Here is a 20,582-nt window from a genome sequence, read left to right on the forward strand (position 1 = left end):
GAGACCCAATTTCTTACTTTCAAAATCCGTTCTTCCAGAACTGCTTTACAATTATCAGTGGTTCTATAAACCCAAATTAACTACTAAAATGTTAGAGCCTACATGGTTTTATTCTTTTAAACAGCACAATCCCTGCCCCTTCTCCCTTATCTCAGCTCCCATCCCCTTCCCTTCCCACTGCAGTCAATGCTAAACCAGCCTTCAGAGCAAAACCCTAAAAAGAGATCACCCCATGGACAACGTTCCCGGAACCCAAACTCCTGCCCCACACAGACTTGTGCCTCACCTCCTGCTGCTCCCTGCCCGGGGCCCCCACCCAGGCTGTCAGCCTGGTAATGGCTTCCCAGGCATGCCCAGAGTGTGCGGATTGGAGAAGGAAGCAGAACTCAAAACTGCAGGACACCAGGCGACGTGGCTGGATGAGAGCAACCTGCACAACTCACAGCTCAAGGCTCAGGGCACACATGGGTCCTTGTTCGCTTGTAGGACTAGACAAGACCGGGGTTTGTAGACAAGGAGTCTGGGGCCCGAGGCTGGCAACATATCCAGCCAGAAGCAGGCACTCCCTCCTCAGAGTTGCTGTGTCTGCTCACTGTGTGAGGGGGCAAGAGAGAGACACTGAGAAGTGTGCGAGGGCCACGTACCTGCTGCGTGTTTCTGTGGGACTGCAAGCTGGACTGGAGTCGCCGCAGCAGGGGGGCGCCATTTCTGGACAGCCTTTTGAGTAGCCAGTAGCTGTGGGCTCTCTCAACAAACTGCTTCTTCCGCTGAATGGCCACCTGATTCGCAATCCTATTTAACCTAAAACATGGAAAAACTCAGAGTTTAGCTTTAAAGCAGTACAGTAATACATTTTCAATTTTCCTCTCAGCCATGGCACATGTAATTGCTGCCTCCTGTGTCTCTGGTTCTGCTGAAACAAAGTCCACGACCTCCAACCATCTGCAGGTTTCACTCACATCTAATTCACTCAAGTGTCTCTCAGATCAAACATCTAAAAAGAAAACACGCTGAGCAAAGCTTTGAATGTTTCTAATTCTTCACGTTATGCTGTGCACATGCACGCTGACCTTAACCAGCGTCCAGTGGAAGCTTCGCCAGCTGCAGTGTACGTGTGAAGAGATTCCTCAAGAACTGTGTGCTCTCATGAAGGGTGGGCAAGTGTGGGGCACTGGTCCCACTTGGTCATCTCAAAGAGGAAAAGAGGTGAGACAACTTGAGGTAGAAGCAGCTGACGGGTCAGGGCTGAAGACAGAGAGTAGCTATTAGTCACTAAAATGACAAAAGGCATCTTGAAGGTTCTTGTGAGACCTCATCCTTCTAGGGACTATAAAATGCAAAGGGTTTGTAAAAGACACTTGCATGAGGGGAAATGATGATCATTTAAAAACCCTTAAAGGCCAGGGGCTGGCCCCGTGGCTGAGTGGTTGAGTTCGCGCACTCCGCTGCAGGCGGCCCAGTGTTTCGTTGGTTCGAATCCTGGGCGCGGACATGGCACTGCTCGTCAAACCACGCTGAGGCAGCGTCCCACATGCCACAACTAGAAGGACCCACAACGAAGAATATACAACTATGTACTAGGGGGCTTTGGGGAGAAAAAGGAAAAAAATAAAATCTTTAAAAAAAAAATAAAATAAAATAAAATAAAACCCTTAAAGGCCAGACAGAAAGCTTCCATGTCCCTGTTGTTAGCTGTCCTGCTGAAACAAAGACTGATTCATCAATTTACCTCACGAGGACATGAAAGATAACATAAATTCAATCATGAACTAAAAACTTAACAGAACAAAAATACAAAATGCAACAAGAAGACATTCCTCATTGTGCACCAAACATCAAAATTTCAGGACATAAATCAAGGAATTTTAAGACCAAATTTTCTAAAGAATGCAAAGCAGAAGTTCTACAAAATAATCAATGAACAAAACTGACACAACACTCCCAGTCATGTCACGTCCAGACTCGCAATGTTCCTTCTCTTAAAAACAACGGCTCCGGCTCATTTCCAAGATTGCTCCAAATCATGCTGCTGGTCAGCCTCTGTGCTGAATTTGAAGGATGCACACCATGTGTGGCTGCCCTCCTCCTGGGGCCACCAAGACCCACACACCACGCAGTGAGCCAATGCCACCTCTTCTGGCAGGACACAGCTTGAGCATCAGTCCTGCAGAGGGACCAACCAAGGAACTGAATTTGGGGGCAGCTCCATGCCAGACACAGGCTGGGGGCTTTGCAAGAGTGGCCCTGTGAGTGGCCTTCGGGCCAAATCCAGCCCCAAGAAGAAGGCGCCCAGATCTTCCACAGGCAAATGCAGAGCCCAAGTTCAAGTGTGGCCACTGCCTGACCGGGACCGCAGGGCACGCTGGTCTGCACCCTCAAGGACACTTGGTCATATAGCCTCAGCAGGAAGCAGAGACAGGATGCCCACCAGCAGTAACCAGCACAGCTCCAATGTCCCCTGAGGGCTCCCGCAGAAGGCACACCAAGGAAGGCAGGCACTGCTCACAGCCCCCACGGACAAAGCTCCTTGTCTGTGGATGGGGCTGGGCTGGTGCTGGGCACCACACAAGGGCCGTTTTTGGTAGGGTCTTGTTTTTACCATTTTTAATGAGGCATAACTCAAGTGCAGTGAAGTGCATAAATTCTAAGGCATACAGTTCCATGGATCTCTACACATGCAGAGAGAGATTTTAACACATATACATACTCAGTTATTTCAATGGTCAAACAAGGCAATCTAGATAAAAGTACTTTTTAACAATTTCAAGGTCCAAAGAAATGCTGTTTGGCAACATGTTATAAATAAAGATTCTGAACCTAATGAAACAAGCCACCATCTCCCCTAGAGTCAGGATTTCTGACCCATAAGCAGTCCACAGGTGTGAGCAACAAAGCCTTTGATGAAAATATATTTAAAGCTATACTAAAGTGTTTACTGAAAAACTGCATTCTGAGCACTGATTCTACCTCACAAGCTCCAGAGAGTCATGAAGAAGGAACAGGGCTGGGGCTGAGCACAGAGGCTGCAACGGCACAGACACTGACCACGTGCCTCCTGGAAGGACACACAGCGCCGCCCGGGAAGCAGAGGTGCCAACACTGAACACATCCATCACATCAACCCTGCACCCATCGAGCCCCTACCCCAACCACCAATTCACAGCAAGTGGAAGGCAGAGGAATGTGCTAACCCACACCACCGAAACACAGTCGACACACGCCCAGCCAAGGGACAGGGACCTGGAAACCCAAGACAGGACAGGGAGCCGGCTCCCTCAACAATTAACCTCCAGAGAGAAAGAGACCAACAGGGACCTTTAAAAGAGGAGAGCCTTAAAGGCACAGTAAACCCTGCTGAGGAAGAGGGCTAGGAGGGAAGGCCCACACAGTTGAGGACAGAGGTGGTCTTGGGGATGGGAAGGGGTCGCCAAGGGGGCTGGGAGGCTGGCCAGGTCCCGTGTTCTCAAGTGGATGGTAGTTATGAGAGTGTTTACCCCACAGTAATTCATTAAACTATGCATTTGTTTTATGTAACTTTCTGATTCTGTATTACAAATATTTTTTTAAAAAATACAATATTTGGCAAGAGTATATTCAAAGGACCAAGTTTATTTTCTCAAGCCTTTCTGAATATCTCATCAACAAGCTACCTCCAAATGAAAGATAAACAGGCACAGCTGACAGATACATGGTGAGTTCTGCTGACAGTCTCGAGGACACGTCAGAAGGAGACAGTGAACAACTCTCGGCAGCAGGTTACTCTAACCTCTGCAGGCCAGGGGCTGCCCACTCTCAGCTTCTGGAGAAACTGAAGGAGGACCCAACTGAAGGTCTGTTGATAAACATCAGTTTGTGAGTCTGGCATATAACATGGAAGGAAATTTTAAAAATTGAGTACACTGCTCAACAAAACTGCTTTCATACTATCTACTTACCTATGTGATCAAGGTTTCCAGCACTTGCGTCTCTAATAACAAAATCCAAGACTAGAATTAAGGGAGAAGCTGCCCCAGCACAGCAGCACATCCGTCCATGGAAATGCTCACTCATCCTTTTAAAGCCTCGTCTTGTTAAGAGATGCACCCATTACGTGACACTTACAGTTAAGAACCTTCAAGTTGTACATTTGTTTTGCTCAGGTGTGTACTGACAATCCTAACAACAACTTGATCTGGAAGAAACCCCAACCCTGGAAGTCCAGTGAGAGTGACATACAGATCAACACAGGGACGGCGGCTGGATAGCAGCCGGCACTGGGTGGGGGACGCGGGGGCAAACTGCCAGCCCACCCAGATCCCACTGAATTCACTCTCACAGTGATGAGCCTTTTAACACATGCATACTTTCAACATACCTTTCCACTATTTGACCTTGGGGTAAAAATGCTGGACTTCAGCTGAAAAAATGTGCAAGGTACTACACTGCTTTTCAAAATTACTTTGATGGGTTATATCGAAAATGCCTCTTAGAAGGGAGAAAGGCTGATTTGTCACGTGTGAGGAGTCTGACTGAAGAGGTGAAGGAAAAAAACAAAGTAAAAGACAATAAAGAGAAGAATGCATCCCAGAACCTGAGGCGCAGCACCGTGCTGGTGACTGTTAATGACACGGTACATGGCCCTCAAAAGCTGACACGAGCAGTTTTACTGTTCTCACCATGACAGCAACTACGTGAGGTGAAGGCTGTGTTAACGAACTTTCTCAGGCTAAACATTCAGGATACACGTGTGTATCAAATCATCACACTGTACACCCTAAACTGACAATATCATATGTCAATTATCTCTCTATAAACCAGGGGAAAAAAGACAAATGAGCAAAAATTAATGAACAGGAAACAAGAACACATGAGAAAGTCTCATGAAAACCAAAACTCTGTTCTTTGAAAAGACTAAACAAACTTTCGTAACCACTGAACCACCGAAAGACAGAGGACAAAAACAATGTTAGCAGTGGATAAGGACAAAGGAAACACATCCAACTGAAAATGAGTATCATGAAAACCGAGATGTAAAACAAACCTGTAAGAAAAGGTAACCTCCCAAAACGGACTTGTGAAAAAAAGAAAACCTAAATACATTCATATAACAATTATTTTAGAAACTGAATCAATAGTTTTAAATGTTCCTCCTACTCCCAAAAGAAAAGGAAAAGGAAAAGATGATTTTCCAGAAGAGGTTTATCATTAGAAGATCAGATCAGCCCAATCTTGTCCCACCAACCAGAAAGAGAAGAGAGGCATCCAACTCAGACCAGGTAAGTGTACAAAACAAGGGCCTTGGGGGAAAGAGGTCAGAGGCCAAACTCACTTGCAAACATGCATGCAAAACTGAAACAGCGGCCGGCCTGGTGATGCAGAGGTTAAGTTCGCACTTTCTGCTTCAGCGGCCCAGGGTTCACCAGTTTGGATCCCGGGTGCGGACATGGCACCACTTGGAAAGCCATGCTGTGGTAGGCGTGCCACAGATAAAGTAGAGGAGGATGGGCAAAGATGTTAGCTCAGGGCCAGTGTTCCTCAGCAAAAAGAGGAGGAATGGCAGCAGATGTTAGCTCAGGGCTAATCTTCCTCAAAAAAAAAAAACTGAAACAGAATACCCAAACCGAATCCACTTGAGTATAAAAAACACTTCACACCATAAGCAAGGACAAGAGGGTTTGTCCCAGGAAGGTAAGGGTGGTCTTGAAATTAGCAGTCCTACAAACAACTTGCATATCATCAGATAAGGGAGCAGACCGTGATCATCTTAAAAGATCTGGAAAAGCAATGAATCAACCTTGACCTGCAACACCCAACACGTGCCAAGCAGCAAGGGTCCTGTGAGCATGGCTGGGAGACGTTCATCCTGAGACCTGAGCGAGCCTTATCTCAGGGAAGACTGGGAGCTGCTCCTCGAAATTGGGGCCAAGACCAAGATGCCTACCATCCCTCCTGCTCCTACGAGAACCAAAGGGGATATTCTCACCAACATGAAGGAGAGGAAACTTAATGGTTTAAGGACCCGATGTGCACAATCTTTATAAAGGGAGAAATATAAAACATAACTGAATGACAATAAAAATGCTCTAAACAAGTGGAGACACTCAATGACAAACGACGCTAGCGAGAGAGAAAAATATCATAAATAAACAAATCCTCTCCAAATTGGTCTGTAGATGCCATGGAATTTCCAAGTTCCCAAGAGGGTTTAAACTGTCAAGAAAGCTGACAAGATGACTCCAAAACTTACATGAAAGACCCACGGGTGAACAAGAACCACACATGTCTGATGAACTTGCCCCAGCAGAGACAGAGACGCCTCCCAGAGCTGCAGGCAGCCATGGAAGCAGACCCGCCCACCCAGGGACACTGGCCAGTAGCTGGAAGTGCAGACGGATCTCTAGGGAAAGGAGAAATGACTCAGGAAGTGATGAGAGAACAAATGGTCATCCACACTGAAAAATAAAACCATACTTTCACCTCATAAGAAAGCGCTGATTCCACAAGTGACCCAGCACTTCCAAGGGATAGATGCCCCGGGACACTTCAGGGAGCAAAGCAAAGACCCATTCTGGGGGCTGTCATGCTACAGGGAGGCTGACCACTGCAGCAAAGACACACCCAACAAATCAAGGCATTTGAGCAAAACTGGTCACGCTAAAGTCAGAGGAGGGCAACAAGGGACAGGAAAGGCCATTTGAAAGCTTTCAGAAGAAAATCTTGAGGCCCTCAGAGAAATGAAGGGTTATTTAAACAAGATATGATAAGCATTAGCCATAAAATAAAATACGTCAAAATATATAAAAAATAATAAAAGGCAATCCCTTGGAAAGCACCAGAACCAAGGCAAGGATGTCTGCTCTCACTCTGACAAATCAGCTCTGGGCTGGCAGTCCTGGTCGGGGCTGAGTTTGGATAAAGACAAAAAAGTGAAGGAGGGAAAAGCCAGCCCAAACTGTCATTTTCATAGATATTGTCCCCAAAGATAATCTAAGAGAAACTACAATGTACTACATCAATCTAAAAAAACCTGAATCTATACAATCAGCAAAAAATGCTAATTTTAAAAAACACTATAATATTAAATTTCTTATGGAGAAAACTATGAACTCTCTTGAAGACATTAAAGAAGTTCTAGTGAGCATCGAGGCTAGGCCACGCTTTCGTATTCAAGTAAAACCAGTGGCGCAGAGCTAGGGCTTCCTGAAGGAACACGAACATCACAGGGACTCTAACCAGAAGCTGAGAGGATGAGGAAGAACGAGGGGGCTGGCCCTACGCAGATCAGGGCTCGGCGAGGCCACTGTATGGTTCTGAGACAGGGGGGCCAGAGGTGCAAGGACAGGGCCATGAGTGCTGGAAGCCAGCAGGTCCAGCCAGGAAGGACTGGCTGTGTGTGCAGGAAGACATACAGTAGACCCCTCCTGTTGCATCTGACAATTGGTTGCAGGAAGACTAGAGACTCCTGGAGGAAACACAGCAGGGACAGAGTTCTTAGGACACAAACAATACACTGGAAAAGGCACTGAAATTAACAAACTTCAGTTCAAGACAGTGTAAGATTATGGTTATGTTTTTAAGAATCCTAACGCTATCTACACTGACATATTTATGGATGAAATGATGTGACTGGGATCTGCCTCAAAATGATGGAAAGGAAGGAGCAGGTAAGGGAGACTGGGCAGGTGCATCAACTGTTGAAGCTGGGTCACAAGACAGGCAGGCTCTCCCCACTTAGATTTTCAAATTTCGAAAGATTTTTTTAAAGACATCATTAAAAATGAGGAGATAAGCCAAGGGGAAGACATCCGTAAAGAATACAACCTAACCAACTAACCACACAGGCTTGAGGCAGAGGCCTACCTGGCCCCAGGGACACACACAAAACCCGCAGTCCAATGAAAAGGAAGACACACACCAGGTCATGCTGGGGGCATCATGCCAATACCAAAAAACACTGCGCTGTGAAGCGGGAAAGCTCTGGCATCAGCAGCATGGATGGCTGTGACACCACCGCCCACTAGCAAGGAGTGGGCATTGGGAACTAACAAACTTGAGTCAGAATGAACCAGACCCACTGCAACGCCAAATGACATGTACACGTGACAACACTGTTCAATGTCAATGTGTAAACCTACACCAGACTGCATGCACACAAGTGTAGAAAAGCCAGAAAAATATGGATTAGAGGAACCCACCACCAATTTACAGTGAGTGGCTGCTGTGAGGAGGGGCAGGCTAACAGGACTGGAGAGATCCCAAAGGGACTTGGAGTGTTCATTTAATGTTGTTTCTTTAAAAAAACTGCTACAAACACACAACTCAACAACAAAAAATCAAACAACCCGATCAAAAAATGGGCAGGAGACATGAACAGACATTTCTCCAAAGAAGACACACGGATGGCCAATAGGCACATGAAAAGATGTTCATCATTGCTGATCATCAGGGAAATGCAAATCAAAACTACACTAAGATATCACCTTACACCCATTAGAATGACAAAAATTAACTAAAACAAATAGTAACAAATGTTGGAGAGGTTGTGGAGAAAAAGGAGCCCTCATACACTGCTGGTGGGAATGCAAACTGGTGCAGCCACTATGGAAAACAGTATGGAGATTCCTCAAAAAATTAAAAATAGGACTACCATACAATCCAGCTATCCCACTACGGGGTATCTATCCAAAGACCTTGAAGTCAGCAATTCCAAAAGTCCTATGCACCCCAAAGTTCATTGCAGCATTATTTACAATAGCCAAGACGTGGAGGCAACCAAAGTGCCCATCAACAGATATCTGGATAAAAAAATGTGGTATATATATACAATGGAATACCACTCAGCCGTAAAAAAGAACAAAATCATCCCATTTGCAACAACATGGATGGACCTTGAGGGAATTATGTTAAGTGAAATAAGCCAGACAGAGAAGGACAATCTCTGTATGACTCCACTCGTATGAGGAATTTACACATGTGGACAGAGATCAGATTAGTGGCTACCAGGGGAAAGGGGGGGGGGGGGGGTGGGTGGGCAAAAAGGGTGAAGGGTTGCACCTACAACACGACTGACAGACAATAATGTACAACTGAAATTTCACAAAATTGTAGCCTATCATTAACTCAATAAAAAAATTCTTTAAAAAACCTGTTACATTTGATAAATGAGTATGTTAGTCTCTAGTTTATTCTTTGTTTTTAAACTTTGTATACAAAAATCATGAACAGGGAAAAACGCCATTAAAAAATTATTCCTACCTGCAAATGTGCATAGACACTGGAAGAAGGCCCTTGTGATGTTCTCAGGAGTCATCTCTGGAGAGTGGGATCTGCCCTCCCTTTTTAATATTTTCTGAATTCTCTGCATCTTTATAATGGGCACAACTCACTTTTAGAACAGCTCAGAAGTCAGACAGAGGTAAAATCTGACCCTCTAGACCTTAAAAACCCAGAATTTGCCTCAGGAAGGAAGTGGTTCTGTGCACAATGGCTCCTGGGAGAACCCCCTGCCCAGCGTAGCAACGGTCAGGACCATCTACACCCTCCCTGGGGCTCGAGACGCATGGATGACAGTCACAGAGCCCTGAGATCATCGGGGTGCACACGCTCACACATTCCAGCCAGGCCTTGCCACCACCCACGGTCATTGCAAGGAGGCTGCCTGCAGCAGAGGTCTCCTCTGGGCTAACTCACCAGGAGCCAAGATTCATGGGGTCAGGTCGACAGTGACAGCCAGATGGGCAGAGCCCAATTTTATTAGAAATCCCACCAGATGCTTGCCCCCGAAAAGCTGCCCTGATCTTGCCAGCCACACCCATGAGCCCACATCAGTGCCGGGTCCTGCGGGGGTGGACCTCTCTGAAAACCAGCACCACAGTGACATGAGAAGGGAAAACTGGAGGGAGGACTGAGGTAGACACTCATTTCCAGCCCTCACAGGGAAGATGACCAACAGGCACAACATTTGGGTCGAGTATGAACCCAGAATACTCTATTAAAGGGGGAAGAGGCGTCGTCTTCACAAACAGTACATCTCAGCAGACCCTGAGATGCTTTGGAAATGTCCAGAACAAAGGAGCCTGACCAGGACTGGTCCTGACTGGAGGTGGAGGCGGCTACAAGGGCAGCTCGATCCTTCCCGCCTCACTGCAGTCAGATGACAGGAACCCCGCACTGTGCCCACCCAACGGTCAGCCCTGGTCTTAGGTGATGTGCACTGTAGCAGAGGGGCGCATGGAATCACCTTCGGAAGGGTGCAAGGACACGTGTGCCTGCTCCATGTGTAGGGCAAATGGGATAAAACATTAACAAGAGAAGACTCCAGGGAAAGGGGATTTGAGTGTTCCTTGTTCTCCTTATTTTTGCAATATTTTGTAAATTTGGAGTTTTTTCCAAATAAAAAACTGAAATAAAGATACTATCCAAGACCCAATACCAGTCTCTGCGTGTGCCTATGGAGGAAGTCTCCAGTAACATTCAAAACACTATTAGTCTGTCTATCCCACTGCTGACTAAGGGTACTGACTCAAATTGTCAATCAAAAATGACATTTCCCACGTGTCAGCCCAAGTAACCCTGAGGCTGGAATGATGGTGAGATTGTGTGTGGCAATTATCCAATACCAGTATTAAAGAAAACGTCAAATCTTCAACTCTCTGTCTCCCAAAAGTAAGCAAATACAGTGAACGTGAACAGAAATGGCAAAATTTCGGTACTCTGGCAGGTTCTTCCCGTGAACTGAGAGCCTGCTCTGCACACCTCAGATGCCTGGGGAAGAGACCCAGGCCCAGTGGGATGGTGAGGATGCTGGAGCAGTGAGCAGAGCAAACCGGCAGAGAGTGGGCAACACCAGAGCAGTCCCAGCAGAGGAGGCCACCAAGCAGAGCCCCCAGGAGGGGCCCAATGGTGGCTTGGGAGAGGCAGGGCGTGAGCCGAGGTGTCTAAATGCTCCAGTGACCATGGTGTGTGGCCCACAGCACTGCACTCAGAGATAGTAATTTTAGTTCAATAAATACAGGCATCTCCTGAAAGAGTCCAATGCATCCGAAGAGCATCCTGACAGTGGTGAAAGACACATCCTTTAAGCATGCAGATTTTTGTCCCAGCACTATTTTTACTCACTTCAGCTCTTTTGATCAAAACAAATCTGCTCACCAGATGTACCATATCCCGCCTCACCGGAGGAACACCCTTGCAGGCTGGGGAGCCTGGAGACAGAGGGAAAAGCTGACAGCCTGGACCAGGACAGACTTGCACAATGAGACACCCAGCCACCCCTCATCTGAATTAAAAAACCAAGGAAAGCAATGAAGTCTAAGTAGGGCGACAATTAGAATATTTAAAATAGCTCTAGGGAAATACTCTACCACAAGGGATTCTCCCCTCAGACGGCAAGAGCTGTAGAGGCGACTCAGTCGTGGCACACTGCTAAGTGACCACAAGGAGAGATCTGGCAGCAAGGTAAACACAGCCCTGCTTCTCCACATAACATGCATTTCACAACCTGCAGTTTCCACTTTTTGGTTTGGTTTTTAGTCCTTTCCAGAGTAGCTGCTGCTTTAGACACTACACAGGCCATTCCACTGAGGACCCCGGGGAGAGCTGCCACGCTTGCCCAGCATGGGCTCTGTGACCTGCCTCCAGCAGCACATCCTCAGGATTCAACACGCAGGCCCATGCTGGCCACTGTGGGGATCAGAGTAGGGCTTCCACCTGGAAGGGCCGAGCCAGCACTTCTCTCATTTCTCCAATCCACAGCACACTGGAACTTTGATAAAATATAATAAAATTAACTGCCAGAAACATGAAAAAAAAAAAAGACATACAAAACTCAAGTCCTAACTTTTTACTATTACACCCAATAAGCATAAAATTCCTCTGTCCAATGGCTACTAAGTGCTCATCCTCCCATTTCTTTTTTTTTTTAAGACTTTATTTTTCCTTTTTCTCCCCAAAGCCCCCCGGTACATAGTTGTATATTTTTAGTTGTGGGTCCTTCTAGTTGTGGCATGTGGGACGCCACCTCAGCATGGCCTGACGAGCGGTGCCATGTCCGCGCCCAGGATCTGAACCGGCGAAACTCCAGGCCGCTGAAGCGGAGCGTGCGAACTTAACCACCCGGCCACAGGGCTGGCTCCACCCTCCCATTTCTGTCCTCATCTGGCATCTGGACAGCAAGAGGGCACCCACCAGCAGCACCCTCAAGAAAAGAGAGCTGTGCACCCGATCCTCATCCTCATCATCAAGTAACAACTTACCTCATAGACATCTGCACTGGATAACATACATGTAAATGGTCCGAGTGGCCAAAAGGACCAGGCCAGAGACCAGACCAACACAGCACTTCAGCCTATTGGTTCATTACAGGTCATCCTCCCCACAGATGAGGAGTGACATCCAAGCGCAGCCAAAGAGAGGAGAGTCACTACATCTGGTGCTCTGAGGGAGCTCAGTTAATTACTCCAAGGGAACCAGGAGGCTCCAACTCCAGTCCCTCTGTCTGACCTGTCCCCTTCCCCAGTGCCCTCCTCGACTGACCCCTTCCCTCCCGCAAAGCAGCAGGAGATGAATAAAGAACCAGAGAAGAATCCAATTAGAAGAGTGACTACACCAGGAAAAGATACTGCTCGGGACACAAAAAGAGCTGTAACAGCACCTGCTAAAATGCTGATTTTTCTTGGAGGAGAAGGCAAAAAAGGGGGAGAAAGAGGAATTTCCTCTCTTTAGACTTGACTTTTTGTATTTTCCCCAGTCTTAAACATGTTGTTTCTCTGCTGGAAAACCATTTTTACTTTAATGAAGGTAGGTGAGGGAGAGAAGACACAGACACCAACCCCACATAACCCCAAGACATTAGGACAACTCCTCAAGAGTCACTTAAAGTATCTCTGCAGCTTCAGGCCACACTAAAGGCTGGGACCCTCACAGGCAGAAGGACCAAGGCTGCCAATGACCAAACCAGACCCGATCTGCCCCACCAGGGCAGAGCACGGCATTCCACCAACGTGCCAGGCAGGCTGGTCAACCCTAGACCCCGCAGCCTGATTCCACTGTCTTAGTTCTTAAATGGGTAAGCAAAGTCTCAGAATACCCCCGTCTTTATTTCAGAGCATCATCATCAAGTAACAACTTATTTACTTAGAGAAGTAAAAAGCAATCTTGGTGGCTTAAAAATACTAAATATTTAAAAAATCAAACATATCCTCCTCCTCTCATTTAGAACAGACTGTAACTTAGAATTAGTTGGTCTCAGTTATCTTTTTTATCTGAAAACTTAATTTTTAAACCAAATTACAAAAGCAGTTACAGTCCCTGTTTCTCCCCCTCCAGCCTTATAGCAGCTGACTCTTCTCTCTGCAGGTAATAAGGCAGATCCTCTTCTGCTGAGATCTCCAAAGAAACTGGGTGGATGGATCCCATATCCCTCTTCCAGCACCACAGGTCTGCTCCCAAGCTTGCCTCAGAACACTGTTGTAGCAGAAGCTCTCAACAGGTCCTGCACCAAAGGCCGCAGAGACTGCCCAGCTTCCCCCTGCACAAGGCATGCCTGGCTTCACCCCAATCTACATTCTGCAGGGGCCTCCTGCACACACCAAAGGTTAACACCACGGTCCTAAGAATGTGGCCGCCAGATCAGCCGCACCTCAGGCCACAGCTTCAGGATAAGAGCAGCTGCTGGCCAGCCTGGGCCTCCCTTCACCTCCAGCACCTACCCTGATGACCCATGGGGTAGTCCCACATAAGGTTACCAATGGACCAAGGGCAACTGGGAGATCTTCCTCAGGTGGTAAGGTAGCCCAAAACACCAGGGTCTCTCACAGACTCTAAGCAACGCAGAGGGCAAGGCCTGAGGCCTGGAACACTAATACAGACACATCTTTGTCTCTACTCCAAACTGAACTAACAGTTTATTCCTAAATTAAGAGAAGAAAAAAATAAACATGGGCCAGACTACATAGGACATGGTTTAGCTACATCACCTGCTTCGAAATATTTAGGTCCAAAGCACAAGTTTTGTTCTCGATCAGAACTGGTCATCTTAGACCCTCAAGTGCCTGAATTTTCAAATTTTTCAAAGGAGTGCTTTCCCCTGCAGCCCCACAGGACAGGCCCGGTGTTCAGCACCCCTCACCTGGAGCAGGTAATCACATGGTGCTGGACGCAGAGAAGGAAGCACTTTACTCGTTTTTCACTTTGTTAGATCATATTTTTTGGTTTTTTTACTTCATTTTCAGTAAAGCTGAAATTTTTAGGACTCTTGATACAAATCCTACACTTTTTGACTTACAGGTAGAAATCCAAGTCAAACTGTCTTTTAAAAGGTTGACTGATTTACAAAGAGACACCTTGGTTTTGACAGTGGTTTTCTGTGGTTGAGAGAGAATACGAGCACTTATTCACTGATTCCATAATGAGTATGTACTGCTCTGTAAAAAGAAAAAAGATTTCATTTCAAGGAAAAACGCCATACTCCTAATTCTTAATACAAGGTGTTTGCTCCTCTTAGGATAAAACCAATATTCTAAGCGGCAGATCCCATTACATCTTGGAAGGTAACTAGTGAGCTTAATGAAATTCATGACACGTGAAAATCAAACTATATCATTTAATTACAATGTGTTGGTAGGCATGAATTATTTTATATCACAGATATACAGAAAAATAATACAAGGAGCTAATATGCAGTATGTTGAAGATAACTTTTACTCTTTAATAACAAAAATATCCTAAAAGTTTGTCATTCATTTAATTTGAAGATGAATATAATTTTATGTATATGTGACTCACTTCCAAATAAAAAGACAGTCCAGGTAACAAGAGATATCACATAAACTGTTCTCTGGAGCAGACGTTCATTGGCATCCTTACTTCATCATCTGGATGCTTTACTTCCTTAACCAAACGTTTTAAAGCCCCATGCCCTATTATAAACCGTGTTACTTCCTCAAAGCTCAAGGAAGTGTTCGAGTGGGGTTTCTGCTCTCCCAAACTCACACGGCACTCACAGGCTCTGGTGTGAAACTCACCAAGTCACTTACCTCGTATTCTGAAAAAGAGCATTTTTAAAGATAACAGAATAAAAAGACCAAGTCAGTAACAAGATGAGCAGGCAAAGAGGAGGAAACAAGTTCAGGGACAGGAGTGCACACAGGTGGATGGGGATCGGCCCCAGGACACCTTGCAAGAGCAAGACAGGGCTTGCCCGCAACAGGCACCAGCAGAGCCCCAACCCTCACCACTGTGGACTGCTCTAGGTTAGAGAGCCCTACACAGACCAGGCAATGTTCACACCATGAAGGAAACAGTCAGGAAAACCAGAAAGGCTATCACATGACAGGAAGGAGGCCAGCACCTCCCTCCACGAGGCTCTCGTCGGCTCCACTCTCATCTCCACTCCAGTGTCTGTCTTAGCCATGCTGCTTCACTTTCCAACAAATTCTCTTAAAAATCCTACAAGGTTCCCAAATTTTAGTGGGGGAGCAAGGCGAGGAATAGTATTTTATTGTGTCAAAGACGGTGACAACACGTGGAGTACCACGGGGTCCCAGACTCCGGTCCCTGCAGTCAGTGTAGCTGCAGTCAGCCTGACAGTGTCTGGCTTACCCCGTAGGCCTGTGTGCATTAAGGAATCTATACATTTTTCCAGGTCTCACAGATTCAAGTCTTTTGCAACATGCATGCTCCCACAACATAGCGAATGAACGTGACCAAGTTTTAGAGGACCTTTAGGGAGCTAGGTAAACAGCGCAATGATCCTCTAACACAGCCCTGCTGTGCCCTTCCCTGGTGTCCCTCATTCTAAGCTCACCCTCGACCATGCTTACACTTACCTCTGAGGGGGAATATACGGAGCGCACACAGGCGGCAGCACCGCACAGGGCTCGCTCATTGTCTTCTTCGCTTTCTTTGCTTTCTTCCTGACCTTGGAAGCGGACCTGACCGTTTTGACTGAGCTCTCTTTTCGACAAACACCATTTTTCATTTCGACATCCCCATAAATGTTCAGAGGCCTCCGGGTGCAGCCCGGGGGTGTGTGGACATCACAGTAAGCGGTCTTTCTAACAGAGAAGGTCGTCGCACCGCCAGTCAGTTCTTTCACGGGCTCCATTTTCATGTAGAGGCCAGCCTTCTGGGCACATGTCACATGGAATGCTGTGTAGCAGTTTGCCTTGTGGCACTGGATGCAGGCACCCACACCCTTCTGCTTACAGAGGTAGCACGTCAGTTTCCACCGGGCTGGAGGGATGTTCCTCACGCCATCGATAGGCTCTATGAATACCGTGTTGGCAAAGCCGACCTCCGGGATCCACAGGGCACACACCACGTGGCCCCAGCGGTCGTCGTCCGTCTTTTTGAAGGCACCTCCCTTATTTGGGCACAGCACACAGTCGGCAGGCCGGGCCCGGGACTGCAGGCAGTGTCGGCAGAGCCACTGGCCCTCGGGGATGTAGGGCACCCCATAACACTCCTGGTGCACGGCCAGGTTGCACATGTCGCAAAACAGAATCACATTGCTGTTCTGGCACTCGCCGTCCATGCAGATGCAGCACACAGCATCCTCGTCGATTAGGGACTGCTGCTCCCCCTGCTTCTGGTTCTCACAGTACGACTCCTTCTCGAAGCGGTCCATCAGGAACTCAAACACACTCTGTGACACGGCTGAAACACAGTCGCCCTTCCGCTTCTCATTGACGATCTCCAGCCAAGCATAGTCCTCCTCATCCATGTCATACTCCACTTCGTTGTCCAACTCCTCAGCCGACTTCTCAATAAACTTGTAGTAGACAGGGGGTCTCCTGGGGGCAGAGGGAGGGCTGTACTCCACGATCCGCACCTTGGGCTCAGGAAGCGCACTGGCTGAGGCTGGCATACCGTGGGCACTGGGAAGGGCTTCATTTTTCTTTTTCACTCTGTTGTTTTTGTGACGCTTAGTTCTTAGGCACACAGGGGGCCTCTCACTATTTTCTTTATTGCTGTTGCATTCACTCATTTCTTGAGCAGTGAGGTCATCTTCTAATATGATCTCCAACGGATCAAAAATACTGATCCTATGCAAGCGACCCTCAATCTCTATCTCAACCATCCTCTGGGCTTGTGCGTAGGTCAGGGTCTCCCGCGTGGGGGAGTGTTTAGTACTGCACGGGGAGGAAGGGTGCCTTGCTGCAGCGCCTCGATGACATCGTCCTTTCCTCCTCATTTGGTACTGACTCCCTAAAACAGAGGCAGAGATAAAGTTAACTCCATACAGAGAACACAAGATGAGAAAACCATCAAGTATACTTGGGCAGAGCTAACTAAGCAACTCACGCTAAATCAAAACGAAACTCCAAGCTAACGTATCTGAGGTTTCCAAAATCACTCATCCCAGGACTCATGATCATATTTCAGCAACCTTCAACAGCCCATCCCCACCAGGCCACCCCTCCCCAGGGACTCCTAGGACCAGAGAGGGCAGGCGGTGAGGAGTGGCCCTTGAGAGGCATGCACAGCAAACAAGTTCCTCTAGGTCTCTCAGTGATTACCACTGCTCACCAGTCACGTTCTTACACAAAGCCAACAGGTCACCAAGACGACTGCAGCATCCCTCAGGAGTAGGGAAGCCCAGGGAAGCCCATGCACAGAGCTGGACTCCAGCAGGCACAGAGGCTGTGACGGCAAAGCAGGCATGCTCAGTGGCTCCCTGCTCCTGACCAACGCTGCCCCTGACCCGTTCTTCCCCTCCCCTGCTGCTGCCCTGGAAAGATCCCCCCGGAGCCCAGTGCACTGGTCCTGGCAGCAACCCTGCTGAGGGCCAAAAGCCTCAGCAGTCCAATCACGGCCAGTGGGTGCTCTCCATGAACACACCCTTCACACCTGTGTTAAGGCGGAGGCCCACTAGCCACACAAGGACCCAAGAAGGGAGCACGCAACCCAGCTTCCGCAGAGCCTCAGCAGTGACCACCACAGAAACCCCTTATGGGCCAGTCAGCCTGCCCCTTCCCCTCAGGGGCACTTCTCTCCTCTTGGCTTGACCACAGAGATGGGCCATGCCCTCCTCGTTCTCAAGTACACCCCAGAGACGCCCACAGACGGCACCTTGGCTCTTGTCCCACAGCAAGGGCCACGCTTGAGAACCCCACACTGCCTGCAGAGCCCCCGACTATGGGATCACCAGCACTAGCTCAGATGCCGGAAACCTTGGCCAGAGAGATCTAGGAGAATTCGCTCCCCTCTAACCTCCACTCTCTGCGCGCATGTCCCCGACACTCCACGGAGTCTACTTCCACAATTCGCCTCTCCTGAAGACTCCCGACTCTGGACCACCGCCTGCCAAGCAGGTGTCACCTTAGGAACTGACGGCGGAGACTTCCCAACACCTCTCAGACACCTCCCTCCAACCACCACCTTACTGACAGGAAGCAGAGCCATTTCCAAGAGATGGGCTCACAAACAAACGTCCCAAGCTGGAGCCCAGGGCCCGTGCAGCACGTGGCCCGCCGGTCAGGGCGCCCACGGGAGCCCGCAGCAGCTGCACCGAGGCCTAGTCCGTCTTCAGGAAAAGCCCTCAAAGAGCAGGCTTTGCTCTCCAAGTCCCTAAAGGCAATCCCCGCAAACCTTCACGGACTCTCTAAGACAAGGCCCTCAGGATGCGGTTTTCTTTCCTTCTGTTAAGTAGAAACCCACGTTTCATGTTGAAATTTGACAGGAATTCCCTACCCAGAGCAGCACAGGAACACGGCAGCCGAACCCCAACTCCCGGCCCAGCGGGGGCCCCGGCCTGCCAGCCCTCTGAGGGGACCTGGGCGGCCCCAGGGTGTCGGCACCGGCGCCCGGGGAGGGGACCCGCGGCCAGCTTCACGCGTCACGACGGAGGCGGGGCAGCAACAGCGGGCTCCTCACCGACGGACACCAAACGTGTAATTTTCCCCCCTCCAGCCAGGCGCCAAGCAGCCCCTCGGAGGCCGCGCCCCGGGCGCTGGGGCTCCTCACCACCAGCCTCCCGAGGACGCCGCCGCCTGACACGACGGCGCGGTGGCTCCGCCACCCGAACGCGGCCGTGCGGGCGCGGCGGCCTCCGGCAGCACTGCCGAGCAGAGCGACCACCCGCCGCCCCACGGGCTCCGCACGCGGCCCCCCGGCTCCATCCCCGCTCGCGCCGCCGTGCAGGACAAGCGCGTCCACAGGGCGGGCATCACAAGGACAACAAGCCTGCTGGACGCACCCCGGAAAGCTGGGTGGCGCGAGGGGAGACTGCAGCGGGCGGCCGGCTCCCGGTCTCCACTCGCGCGGCGGGCCGCCGCCGCCCCACCTGCGCCCCTGCGCGCGCGCGGCACCGAGCCCCCCTCCCGGAGACCATGCTTTACCTGGAGACCGGGCCGGGGCGAACTCTGTGGGGCGGCGGGGATGCTTCCGACGGGGGCGGCCTCCTGGGCGCGTATACATTGGCCAGGACCCGACTGCGCGCTCGCGGGAGCGGTACTGTCCGCAAGTTACACCTCGGCAAAGTTGCTTCTCGCAGCCGGGCCCGGGGCAGCCGGGCGCAAGTCCACTTCGGGGGCTCACTGCAAACCCGCCCGGAAGCCGGCAGCGCGATCCCGCCGTCCCTGTCCCCAACCGCCGAGGGCGCGCGGGGCCGCCCGGGCTCGGTCGGGAGCGCTCCCGGCGCGGCCCCACTCGCGGGAGTTTCCTGTCGGGCCAAACCCCGAGCGTGTCTGTTACATAACGCGCCGCGCCGCCACAGGCAGCGCGTCCGGGGCCGCCGCGACCCCACGCGCAGGCCGGGCGGGGACGGCGCCAGACGAGCCCGGCCGCCCGACAGCCCGGCCTCCTCCGCTCCCCGGTCCCGCCTCCCGGCCTCCCCGCCCGGCCGCCCCGAACCCCGGCCTCCCGGCTTCCCCGTCCCGCCTCCCCGACAGCCCGGCCGCCCTCGCGGCCCCACGCCCGCCCGGACTCCCCCGCCCGCCCGCCGACACCCGGCCTCCCTGCGCCGCTCGCCGCCCGCGGACAATGCGCCCGCCGCCGCGGCCGCCAAACATGGCGTCGGCACCACCACCCGAGAGGCCGGCGGGCGGCGGCGGGCGGCCCGCGAGGCGGCGGCGGCGGCGGCGACCCCGGCCCGGCCCCCGCCCACTCACCTTCGGGGCCGCGGCCGCGGGAGCCCGGCGGGCGGGCGCGGGGGCCGGCGCGGCCGAGGCGGCGCTAATGGCGCCCAGGCTCCTCCGCCAACGGCCGCGCAGGCCCGGCCCGCCGCTCGGGCGCGGGCTCCTGTCGGCGGCGGCCCGGCCCGGCTCGGCGGCCGCGGGCTCTCGGGCGGCGACTCGCGCGGCGGGCGGCGGGCGAGCGGGCGGCGGGCGGCGGGGGCCCAGCGGGGAGGCCCGGCGCGGAGCCCGGCCGGCGGGCGGCGGAGCGAGCGCGGGGCGCGGAGCGCGGGGCGCGGGGCTGGCGCGGACGCCCGGGCCGGCTCGCTCGCTCGCTCCCCAGCGAAGCAAACAATGCGGCGAGCGCTCCGCCCGGCGCGCTGCGTGCGAGACGCGCCCCGCCCGCCGCCGCCATGACGCGCGGGCCGCCGCCGGCCGGGGGGAGGGGGCCTGAGGGGCGAGCGGGCCGGGGGCCGAGGGGGTCTGAGG

The 20,582-nt window shown here is 50.9% G+C and overlaps 1 protein-coding gene and 1 non-coding gene across 12 annotated transcripts in view; both read right to left on the reverse strand.

The window, feature by feature from the left end:
• The window catches only part of BRD1 (bromodomain containing 1), a 56,037-nt gene extending 35,688 nt beyond the window's left edge, over positions 1 to 20,349 (reverse strand). For 2 of the 11 annotated variants that reach the window (XR_011433432.1, XM_023630986.2), the window contains exons 1-3: positions 20,091 to 20,229; positions 15,807 to 17,187; positions 645 to 801 (exon numbers count right to left, since the gene is read on the reverse strand). Coding sequence is in view for 9 of the 11 variants with exons in the window: in XM_023630986.2 (XP_023486754.2) it covers positions 645 to 801; positions 15,807 to 17,173 (1,524 nt within the window). In the remaining 2 variants the exon portion in view is untranslated. 11 annotated transcript variants of the gene reach the window in all.
• On the reverse strand, positions 3,707 to 3,819 carry MIR9021 (microRNA mir-9021). Its single transcript, NR_128034.1, has one exon. It is a non-coding gene; the product is annotated as a microRNA mir-9021 (primary transcript).
• Positions 20,350 to 20,582: the final 233 nt, after the last annotated feature.

The sequence above is a fragment of the Equus caballus genome, chromosome 28 (genome assembly GCF_041296265.1).
Source record: "Equus caballus isolate H_3958 breed thoroughbred chromosome 28, TB-T2T, whole genome shotgun sequence".
Classification (NCBI taxonomy): Eukaryota; Metazoa; Chordata; class Mammalia; order Perissodactyla; family Equidae; genus Equus; species Equus caballus.